The sequence below is a fragment of the Puma concolor genome, chromosome E1 (assembly GCF_028749965.1).
Source record: "Puma concolor isolate L17-30 chromosome E1, mPumCon1.1.hap2, whole genome shotgun sequence".
NCBI classification, from domain to species: Eukaryota; Metazoa; Chordata; class Mammalia; order Carnivora; family Felidae; genus Puma; species Puma concolor.
In genome coordinates, this window is record NC_141680.1 from 39,139,854 (window position 1) to 39,152,066 (window position 12,213).

At 37.7% G+C, this 12,213-nt stretch overlaps 1 protein-coding gene across 1 annotated transcript in view; it reads right to left on the reverse strand.

The window, feature by feature from the left end:
* The window catches only part of NPEPPS (aminopeptidase puromycin sensitive), a 96,274-nt gene that overhangs the window by 16,666 nt on the left and 67,395 nt on the right, over positions 1-12,213 (reverse strand). Inside the window, exons 9-15 of the mRNA XM_025917687.2 lie at positions 11,272-11,386; positions 9,062-9,226; positions 8,130-8,234; positions 7,655-7,715; positions 4,193-4,302; positions 2,293-2,356; positions 435-574 (exon numbers count right to left, since the gene is read on the reverse strand). Coding sequence (XP_025773472.2) covers positions 435-574; positions 2,293-2,356; positions 4,193-4,302; positions 7,655-7,715; positions 8,130-8,234; positions 9,062-9,226; positions 11,272-11,386 — 760 coding nt within the window. The remainder of the gene's footprint in view (positions 1-434; positions 575-2,292; positions 2,357-4,192; positions 4,303-7,654; positions 7,716-8,129; positions 8,235-9,061; positions 9,227-11,271; positions 11,387-12,213) is intronic.

Consider the following 12,213-nt stretch of genomic DNA (forward strand, 5'->3'; position numbering starts at 1 on the left):
AGGAAGTTCACATTTAAGTGACACAAACTCATTATTATATGTGTGGCCTCGCTTGACGATAGCTGTGCATACACAATGACAGCACATGGTGGAGGTTAACATCTTGTTACAATGACAGTGCAGCTGGAAGTTCCAAGACCACAGACCTTTTGATTAATGTGACTTTACACATAATCTACTATTTTTTCCCCTTTGATCATATCCCTTTTTATCTGCTTATGTACCACTCCCTTACCTAAGGGAAGATATCAGATAATATTATTTGAAAATTGGCCCTAAATTTCACACAGGACAGTTTAGTAATGTTTTTGTCTTTGCAAGTCCTCATCTAAACTAAAGCAGAATTTACAGCCGGCCATAAAATGTATAAAGGAAGTGAGAGCAATCAATTCATTTAGGTAAGATAAAAATGGCTAGGCCATTTATGGACTCACCTTTACCCACTGGTCTGGTTTGACATTTTTCAAAACCACATTCATCTCTGGCTTGTCCATCAGAATTTTCAGTTTGGCATGGTTGGGGTCTTCACTAGTAGAGATTGTGATAGGAACCATCCACTGGGGACAGTCTTCTCCTTAAGCAACAGAAGAACAAATAGAAAACTTGAAAAATAATTTGTCATTGGAAGAAATAGAAGGTAAGGTCGAGAGAGAGGACTGGTATCTTACATATGAGCTTGAGTCTGTTAAGCCAATAGCTCATTTTCAATGGTACATAAACTCTTCCATAACCTGAATAATACTAGTATAAAGGAAGAGAGAATTTAACAAAAATCATAATAGCCTAAAAGAGAAAAGGAGAACAGTTTATTTAGTGTTTCTTAATTAAAATTCGTGTTAAATTAAAACACAGTGATTTTAATTTAATCATTTCCCTTTATAGAGTAACAGAGAGTAATGATTTTACTGTAAAAGAAATTTCAAGTAGGTCAAAGTCTTCATATAGCATTTAAAAACATTCTAAGGTGCAGTCCTTAACAAGTATACGTAGTGAAGAGTTGATTTAATTTCTTAGATAGGATACACCCTAGAGCTGACGGATTCCATCACTAAAAAGTCATAGCTAAAACTCAAAGCTTTTGCAAGGCAGATAACATACCTGTCTTTTAGGGATCCGACAGAAAAACAGACTTTGAATTAAGATGCCAAACAGAAGAGAGTCCTTTGCCCATTGCCCAGTACATTTAACTATAGTTACATTTAACTATTTTACTAAGTTATCTAGTTTTGTGCTATCAGGTTAAACCACAAATTAAAATTTCCTAACAATGGGACATTTCAGGTTTTAATACTGCCTATACTGGTCAGTCACAGAGTATTTGAAAAAAACTGCAAAACCTCTCAGTCCTACGATGCAGATTGTGGGTATGAGGCAGAAAACAGAAACTGTGACACTTAGGGATTTATTTTGGATAATAAACTTGTCATCTGACTTGTCAGACAGCTTTACTTAAAAAGTAATTCCAAATGCTAAGGAAGGTTAAGGATGAAAGGGTATATACCTCTTAACCCTAGTAGAGTGTACCCTATTTTGGAACATGAAAAGGATAGGTGATTCTGATATACACCTCCCCCTACTAAGAATTGTTTTAAAGGAGGTGAGAAAGGTACTTTTAATTTCCTGAGCAAAAGAATCTAATGACCTGTAGAAATAATTTGAAAAGCCAGAGTCGAGTGGTATAAACTCATGGAATCCAACCATTTCGTTTGAATTCCTACTCTTTAACTCATCAGATAGGCGACCTTGGGCAATTTAACTAACCCAGCTATGCCTCAGCTCCTTCATTTGTAGAAAGGAAATAATACTACCTACCCAGTAGGGTTGCTGAAACTATAAAATAAGGGTCAGTGATACTGCTTTAGCACAGTAAATGGTACATAATAACTCTAAACAATCTTTGTGCTTTATTTACTTGTTTACTTACTTAGTATGCCCAAGAATTAAAAAGAAGACAAAGAATTAGCCACCCACACAAATGTGCAGCAAGATTCTCGTAAGGATAGAGACATCGCTTCTTGGGTGTTCCTATCCTTCTTCATTCCTTGTAGCCTCCAATAACATACAGAGACATGGAATTTCAAAAAACTGAAGAATATCAAAACACCACAAATACCTCATGAATCTCCTCTTTTGATTTCCTAGATTTCATTTGTATTTTATTACCATTTCCTTATTTTTATTTAATCCTATCAAAAATATTAAAAAATATGTAATTACTTCCTGTTAATTGGAACACTACTGGAATGGTGTCCACATTCCCTCATCAGCTCCCACTTACAGCCATTTGCTTACCGGCATATGGTCCACTGGCACAGAACTTTCTTTGGGACAACCTCAATAATCTGTCATCTTCTACCTAAGAAAAGCATAAATAAAGGCTATTAATAGTAGTATCAACACTTTTTTTTCCCCTTCTTTTTGGAGGGGCCAACACTTCTGTGACAAAGTAGAAGGTGAAACCAGTACAGCCAAATGTCTCATGAGAACACAAAGTGCAACGGTGAGGAAGAGGACGATAGTATAGAATGGGAGAAAAGGCGCTGTTTCTCATTTAGGCCCCAAAATAACAAGCCTCTAAATAAAAGGCCATGTTCTGTGTAATACGGCCCCTCAGAAGGGTTATGTATACAGACAAGAACCTTAAAATGTTACCATTTTCACAAGGATACGTAACAATAAATAATACTGCAGCCAGTTGTTTTAATCTTTATAGAGGGAGGTTATGTCTTTAGACTCTTAAGCTTCTAAAAAGTGGCAACCTTACATTAGCACATGGACTCAACGTTCAGAATTCAAAGGTTTAGAGTGACTGCTAAACATGAAAGAGGCACACATTTTGTTTCAAAGGATGAGCTTTGCAATGAAGCACAAAAAAAGTGGTGGAGGAAAACTGCAAAAACAATTTAAAACAACCGAAGTGCATATTAAAAAAAAAAAAAAAAAAAAAAACTTTGCAAACATGCAATCGTTTGCTTTACTTATCATTTGTTAATACGTCCTAGAACATTTTAAATAATATATAACAGATTAGTACCACCCAAATTCAATGTCAAATTAGGCCAATGACCTTTATGGATAAACTGACTACACAAGACAGAATTGAAAAGCTAAAAAATTTGAGTAAAGAAGCAATGACCGGGGGCGCCTGGGCAGCTCAGTCCTGCTGGGAAGACAACTCATTCTGAGGTACAAATCTCTGAATTCAGATAACAGTTCAACTAATAATAGTGCAATTCTGATCAAAATCCCATTGCCACCCAACCAACATTAAAACTAATTTTAGGGGCACCAGGCTGGTTCAGATGGTGCAGCATGTGACTCTTGGTCTTGGGGTTGTGGGTTCGTGTGCCACACCGGGTGTAGAGATTACTTAAAAAATAAATCTTAAGTGGTGCCGGGGTGGCTCAGTTGCTTGAGCGTCTGACTCTTGGTATCAGCTCTGGTTATGATCTCATTGTTGTGAGACTGAGCCCTGGGTTGGGCTCTGTGCTGAGCACGGAGCTTGCTTGGGATTCTCTCTCCCTCTGTCCCTCCCCCGCTCATGCTCTCTTTCAAAATAAATAAATAAGCATTTAAAAATAAATGAATAAAATATTTTAAAAAGCGCTGATGTTTAAGAATGATATTATAAATGGGTGTTGAATTTTCACAAATGCTTTTCCTGCATCTTATTGAAGTGATTATGTGGTTCTCCTACCTATATTCTGCTAGTGTAGTGTTTATGAATCAAAATACTGATAGTTTTTTTTAATGTTATATCAACTTTGCAGTCCTAGGATAAACCTGACTTGGTCATTTTAGAATTTTATCAAGGGGCACCTGGTTGGCTCAGCTGGAAGAGCATGCAACTAGTGACCTCAAAATCATGAGTTCAAGCCTCATGTTGGGTGTAGAGATTACTTATATAAACTTAAAAAAATGAGTTATATCAACAAGTTTACAGTGTTTTCCTTGGGCACAGTAAGAGTAGACAACATTTTGTTTTCTACTATAAGTATGTATGATTTTAATGATGGCGGAGGGGGAGGCAAACCATTTAGTATACAGATAACAGATCACCAAGAAAACAATGCAAGGGCTAGTTTAAATGTTACCTAGAATACTTAAAGTACAGAAAAGCAAATGAGGTAACACCGCCTGAATTCCATGTAGTACAGTAGCAGACAAATTGGAGGACTTTTTATAAGGTTACCTGTTCTGCTTCCACATAAATGAGGGGAAATCCCATTTGTTTGGTCCAGGTATTCATCACCGCTGCGATAGGTTTACCACTAGCATTTTCTAAACTTTCCCAGAGGTCCTCTAGAAGATAAACACGAACAATGAAAATCTAAAATGTTTACATTTTTATTTTCTGAAACAAACCAGAAATTTTATATAGCTCCTGACGCTATCTTGCTAACCAATTCTTTGGTTCTTTCAGGTTCGGGAGATAAACGGGGGGTCAAGTTAATGTCCACTTGCCTCTCCATTAAATAAACTCTATTACAAAAACCGGTCTTATAGTTTAAGATGCCCCTAATTGTTCCAGTTTAATAAAAAAAAATATCACAAATTATTCAAAAAAAAAAAAAAATCACAAATTATAGGAGTGCCTGGCTGGCTCAGTCAATAGAGGGTGCAACTCTTGATCTCAGTTTTTTGAGTTCAAGCCCCATGTTAAGCCTAGAGTTTACTTAAAAAAAAAAAAAAAAATCCATCACAAATTATAGTAAAGAAAAGACAAACAGGGAAGTTCAAACAAGAAGATAGCAGAAACAAACAAACATATTCAAGATCACCACTAAGCATCACCTACAAACTTAAAACCATGATATCCATTCAATTAACAGAGGTTTAAAAAACACTCAGTGCTCTAAGGCTAAAGTAAAACTCATATGGTCAAATGGCACTGGTGGCATGGTAAGCAAAACAGCAATACAATGAGATACACGCTATAATGGGGGCATGAACAGAGGAAAAGCCCTTAAGGAAAAATCCAAGGAAGGGGCACCTGGGTGGCTCAGTTGGTTAAGCATCTGACTCTTGATTTGGGCTCAGGGCATGATTTCACAGGTTTGTGAGCTGACAGTGAGGCACCTGTTTGAGTTTCTCTCTCTCCCCCCCACCCCCGTCCCTCTCTCCTGCTCGCACTCTCTCTTTCTCAAAATACATACGTAAACTTTAAAAAAAAATTCAAGGAAAATAAAGGCTTCACAAGAGTTGGCTTCTGGTCTGCATCTTGAAGAGGAGTTGTTCATTAGGCAAAGGGAAAAAGGCATTCCAGGTGGACAAATAAATGGTTTATATACAAAGAAAAAGTGTAAGAAAGACACAAAACATTACTAATAGCAAATGTTCAATGTGCTGAATCTAGAAGGCATATCCAGCAATGAGGCTGAAACAGTAGGCAAGGGCTGACCAGCTAAGGCTATGTGTGGCTTGGGGCACCTGGTTGGCTCAGTCAGTTAAGCGTCCGACTTTGGCTCAGGTTATGATCTCATGGTTCGTGGGTCCAATCCCCACATCGGGCTCTGGGCTGACAGCTCAGAGCCTGGAGCCTGTTTCAGATTCTGTGTCTCCCTCTCTCTCTGCCCCTCCCCTGCTCACATTCTGTGTGTATCTCTCTCAAAAATAAATAAAAATTAAAAAAAAAAAAAGACTATGTATGGCTTAGAAAGAACAGATTATACTGTGAAGGGACTGAAGTATCTCAAATGTTTTTAATCAGTAGGTGATGCAATAATCAATAGGTGATGCAATCAAGTATTTGCTTTAGAAAGATAACCCTGGCTAGCCTCAGAGTGACAGGGAGAACTGAAGAGAGTAGGGCAGGCAAGAAGTAGTGAGTTGGTAGGCAGCTGTGGAATTCAGTAGAGATTGTGAAGGCATGAATTAAGCAAAGGGTAGTGAGGACAGACAGGATAAAAACCATGGATGGTAACTGCAGTGTCTCTGAACTGCCAACTGTCTTTAGAAGTAACATAAACCCAAAAAAGGTACATGGTAGGTGTTGCTTTTCAAAGTGTGGCCTAAAGACTAGTGGCACTGGCTTCACCTGGGAGCTTGTTAGAAATGCAGATCCTCCGGTCTCACCCCAGATCTACTGAATTAGAAACATTTTCAGCTCTGGGTTACTGCATGTACATTACAGTTTAAGAACCAGAAAGCTCTTTCCTCATGTATTATGTATATATGCATGCTAAAGACTCAGAAAATTTGCAAGAGCACATTCTTCTTTGGCTCTGCTTTAAGGAACAGAATGCCTCTCTATTTCATAAACTGAGATGGACATTAATGGCCAGGGGAATGGGGGGGGTGGGTAGAAGGGCAGAGTGTCAGGATTACATCGTGCCCTCAACAGAGAGGCAGATAGATGTATGTATTTTTTTTTTAATTTTTTTTTTTTTCAACGTTTATTTATTTTTGGGACAGAGAGAGAGCATGAACAGGGGAGGGGCAGAGAGAGAGGGAGACACAGAATCGGAAACAGGCTCCAGGCTCTGAGCCATCAGCCCAGAGCCTGACGCGGGGCTCGAACTCACGGACCGCGAGATCGTGACCTGGCTGAAGTCGGACGCTCAACCGACTGCGCCACCCAGACGCCCCTAGATGTATGTATTTTTAATTCACAGGTCATAAACCTCAGGAACAGCCCATGGCCGGGCCTCTCTGAACTTTTGTCATTCTATTAGATACTAATGACATTATATAAATCTTGTTTTCTAAACTTTTTGTTCACTAAGAACTCAAAACTCCAACTCCGGTTCTTTGTCATTTTCTTTTTTTTTTTTTTTAATTTTTTTTTTTCAACGTTTATTTATTTTTGGGACAGAGAGAGACAGAGCATGAACGGGGGAGGGGCAGAGAGAGAGGGAGACACAGAATCGGAAACAGGCTCCAGGCTCTGAGCCATCAGCCCAGAGCCCGACGCGGGGCTCGAACTCACGGACCGCGAGATCATGACCTGGCTGAAGTCTGACGCTCAACCGACTGCGCCACCCAGGCGCCCCCTTTGTCATTTTCTTTTTCTTTTTTTTTTTTTTTTTAATAAATTTTTTTTTCAACGTTTTTTATTTATTTTTGGGACAGAGAGAGACAGAGCATGAACGGGGGAGGGGCAGAGAGAGAGGGAGACACAGAATCGGAAACAGGCTCCAGGCTCTGAGCCATCAGCCCAGAGCCTGACGTGGGGCTCGAACTCACGGACCGCGAGATCGTGACCTGGCTGAAGTCGGACGCTTAACCGACTGCGCCACCCAGGCGCCCCCCCCTTTGTCATTTTCAATCAACACTTACACCTTTATTCTTTCTTTGGACTCCCATTCACAATAAGTCACAGACCACTATACACTATAAATCTTAAACCTTACTTCATTGAAACTCTGTTATTCCATAAGTTTACTCCTAAAAATGGTTAATTTGCAGCAATTTTAATGGCCAAACAGAACTCTTCAGACTCTTGGAAGTGGCAGGACACCGAGCCATGGAGAGCAGACTACCAGAGGGCACCGGAAGGAAGGTCCTGATTCATGCTGATCCGTGACTTAACACATGGCACCAGATAAGTCAACTTGATTTCCTATGTTAAGCATTTAGGAAAAATTAAATGTCCCACTCTGGATTGAGTGCCAACACCTTCTCTCCACTCCTATCTCAAGCTATTAAAGATTACCTGTGGCAGCATTCTTTTGTTGGAACTTGGTTAAATACATGTTCATTCCTTTCTTAAAGTCCTGAGAAAACACAATTTTTAAAATCCAGGAGATTAAGACCTTGGAATTTATAGTGTATCTGCATATTAGTACTCAAATTACCTGAGTGTCAGATTTACTGAAAAACACATATCCCTCGAATGTCTACTACCTTTTATTTAAGAATGCATACGCTTTGCCTTCTACTTTTGCTTTTAAGTTTTATACCAGCCTCCCACACATCCCCCAAACACATTTACACATCATTCATCTAAGAGACCACGAGAGTCAGTATAAAAAGAAATGGAGGTATAAGCCAGATCAGAGTATATTCTTCTAGAATCTAGAAAAATTACTTAGGAACTTAATTTAAACGAAAGCAGACTTTTTTTTCCATGCAAAACTCTATGATTTCACCATAAAAGAATGGAAGATTTTTTTAAACTGCTTTTTTACCTTATCCCCAATGTAGTCATGGAGCATTCGGATGACAGATGCACCTTTGCTATATGATATAGCGTCAAATATCTCATCGACTTCAGAAGGATGTCCCACACTGACCTGGCAGACAGTGTGATTCAGGGTTATAACAGGAAGCAGACAGCCAGTAATACTGAATTACATAAAAAGCTTTCTAGGAAAACCCTCCTAACTCATAAGATACTTTTCTGCCTTTAGCTCACTGATAAATGCATAATGATGATCCTTAAAAAGCATGTAGTAACTAATACTAAATAAAGTGGAATATATGACATGATCCCCATCATCTCTGAGGGTCCTGGCTCCGCTTTGCTGGGAGGTAAATCACTATGGATCTATTTACTGGAAGACTGGAGAAGGAAGAAAGGAGAGATGAAAAACATTTTATTTCTTGCAGCTAATTGTAATGGCTTACAATTATATAGGATCCTCATTAAATACATCAAAGTAGACTGTAAGTCTAGTGTTTTGGAAGCAAAATTAATTCATATAAACTAAGCTGAAATAAGTCAAGAGAAATAAAATATACATAAAAACAGATAATGACAACAATAAAAAAAAACCATTCAGAATTTTCTTTGAAACAAACAATGGAATCAAAATGTTCCCTTATGCATACTGCCCAATAGGCATGGTTCTCCCATTCTATGCAATAAAAATGTACTTAGTGAATGTTTATGGGTACATAGCACTTACTTCTACAAAGATCAAATTTTTATACTGCTTACCTTAAAAAGAAACATAATTAGAACTTAACCTTGTGAGATTTTCAAGACTAAAAATATAAGCTATAAAAACAAGTGAACTGCTCATGTAATTTTCTTTTCAGAGTCCTAAGTATCTCTATAACAAATTACTTATTTCATTAAATATGAGAGAAAGGCCGATGGTTGAAAAGTATGGCTCACTTCAATAGGATGGCTGTTATCTAGAGCGTCAAGTTCCTGGGCACGGGTGTAATCAGCAGAAACAAACTGAGTCCAGATATCATACTCTGGGAAGCAGTGGTCTACACACAGATATTCAATCCATGATGCAAAGCCTTCATTTAGCCAAAGATGAGTCCACCATTCCTAAAAACAAAAGAAAGAAATGTGTAAGGAAAACAAAATGCTTTTCATTCCACTAACTTGAAAAAGTCACATGTCTCTTTCACTATACTCTACAACTTACAACTTAATAAACCAAAATTCAGTGAAAAACATTTAGTAAGTCACATGTCTGAACAACAAAAAAAGTGTTTAAAAGAGATGCTAAGAAAGGCCTACTGGTAATATTGGCATTATGCCTGAGGGACATTTCAAAACATAGCTAAGTCACTTTTTATTACCAAAGGTAGAAAAGATGTAAGGAGAAAGGTGGGGGGGGTGCTTATATGGAAAAGGGGAAGAGAACAGATAAATGTAGGCAAGAGCCTAAATTGTCAGGTTAAAGTTAGTTTGATAAACCAGAAAGCTACCAGGACCAAACACAGAAAACTAGAAAGGATTTTTATAATGACTGAGAAAAGTTACTGTCAACTGACAAGTTAAACTTTCTAGATAAACAGAAAAGCAGTACTGCTTATATAAATATTAGGTAAAATGAACAGAAATATCATGGCAGTAAGTAGTTCAGTAATGAATGTTGTTTTAAGTATTTATGGAATACAAAATTCTCACCTGTTAATAAGAATTAATAGTAGAGTGGACAAGGAATATAAGTGAGTCACAGATAAAACCAACTTAAAAAAAAACAACTTTTTAGAAAGAGATCTTAATCTAAGTTTCATTAAAGCTGATTAAATCTCTTAAAAAAAGAAATCAATATAAGAATCCACGATAGAGATGCTAAAGGACTAATGCAATGGTGAAAAACAAAAAGGCATTAAAATTTTGGAAAGATCAGATGTTTTCAATACTAGGTGATGAAAGGCTATTTGTCTAAGTGCTCTGTGCACTTATTTAACTAGTAGCTCCCACGAAGATAAGCTGGTACAGAGCTAGCTATTCACCAACCTATCATTAAACCCTTAAATTTCACTTAATGAAACAACTGACAACTAACAACTAGAACAGTTACTCAAATCCAGTAAAAAGTTGTTTAAAAGCAATATGAGAATGTGCACATATCCCCCCACTAAAATGTACTGCTGGTAGTTTACTAGCACACTTAATTCCACATGAAATTATATGTCAAAAAATTTTTTTTTTACTCCTACGTAAAATTTTAAACATCCAAAGCAAAAGGAAATGGTTTAATCTCAAGGGCTGGCTTTCTTTAAAAACTCTCTCAGACATGTAATAGTTGTTAAATGCCGTACTTTCTTGCTTATTCCTGTGACATATGGACTCAACTAACATCCAAGTCAGGTTCTGCTCTTTGGCAACCTAAAATGCTATCAGGGAATTTGGCTGGCTCCAGAATTTCCAGTTCTTTCTTTGCAGAGGTACTTCTAGTTCACTCATTAAACCCTGTGCTCCCAAGCTCTAACGTAGTTGGCTGCCATAGATCGCACTTACTTAGAGTAAGAGGGGAAAGGTCAAGACTTAAGGACAGAGATCATTCACTGTAAACATTATAATAAACAATAACCTCAATGGAACAGTTGGAAATTTTAATATACTTTATAGTTATTCCCTACTTTCTTTGCTTCCGTTTCTATTAAATTTCAATGTAATATTTTAGTCAATGAGACAACTGACCCCTAAAAGCATTTCAGGGGACCCCTAAAAGCTAATCAAAGATCATGTTGTTATTTATCAGGTTATTTTTCAGCTACTGGACTACATAATAAATATTCCCAAGAAACTAGTGTCAGGCTGGCATCTCACTGCACGGAATCTCTGTACCTAAAAGGAACCCCTGTCACCCAAATTAGTATGACTTCCCATTTGTAGGCAAACCCTACAACAGTTTAGGAAGTGTTTTGTGTTGAATAAAGACTGTCCATGTGCTCCTGGTTAATACTGAGATTCTGATAAACACTTTTCAAAGTGGACCTTCTAAAATAAAGATTTTCTATGATTCATTTATTTTTTAGCACAGTGTTCCAGTCAAACCTGAAATACTATGTAGCCAAAATAATGTACAGCAGGATGAAGACAAATATATTTGAGCACTTAAAAATATTAAATACCATAGTAACAAGATTTCCAAACCATTGATGGGCGAGTTCATGTCCCACAACCAGAGCAACCCACTGGCGTGATGAAGAACAGGAGTTTTTTGGATCGATAAGCAATGCAGTCTCCCTGTGTTTAAAAAAAAATTTTTTTTAAACAATAAAAGTATTGCAATAAAAGCAGGCATGCACAAGTGGGGGAGCTCCCCCCACTAAATAAGATGGTCAAGTTAGGCTTTAGAGATATCAAGAAAACATTTCCTCCGAGTATACAAAGGAGAAAAAGTTCTGGGAAGATTAAAAGCTATTCCAACAGAATTCATACAACAGAAGATCAAAGGTGTGACACAAGTTAAATCATCAGTTTGTAAATAGGACAGCTGCCTGAAATTTTTAAAGAATTTAGTCTGAGGGATTAGACTATTGTGCTAGACAGAGACAGAAGACAGTCCTTCCATTAAAAGAAGGGGACTGGCAAATTGGGAGAAGATGCATTCCACAGTCCGGAAAAGAACACTGAACAGGCTGTCCAAAACTTAACTCATTGAAGCAGGCAGGGCAAAAACTTGTTTACAGACCCTGCTTTAAAAATTATACAACCCACATGTTTGTATTGTGGTGACAGACATGTAAAAACCTGGCCAGAAAATATTAAAGCAGAGAAGGTTCTTCAAGCTGGAAAAATAACTATGAAACTTCTGGGAGGAAGAGAAGGCACCGAAACGAGAAACTCAGCCAAAAATAGATCTAAAAATGTTACTAATGCCAGATGCTCACTTTAAAATCTTACAATCTCAGATAGTAGCACCAGAGGGTGTTCATGTGCATTCCTGAAATGTGCACAGAAGTGGGGGAGGTAGGAGAATTTACCGCAGATCATAAGGCAGAAGCTACTCAACTGCAAGTAGGTGTGAACCTCTTACGAAATCAGTGATTGAAAAGACAAGGCAGGGGAAT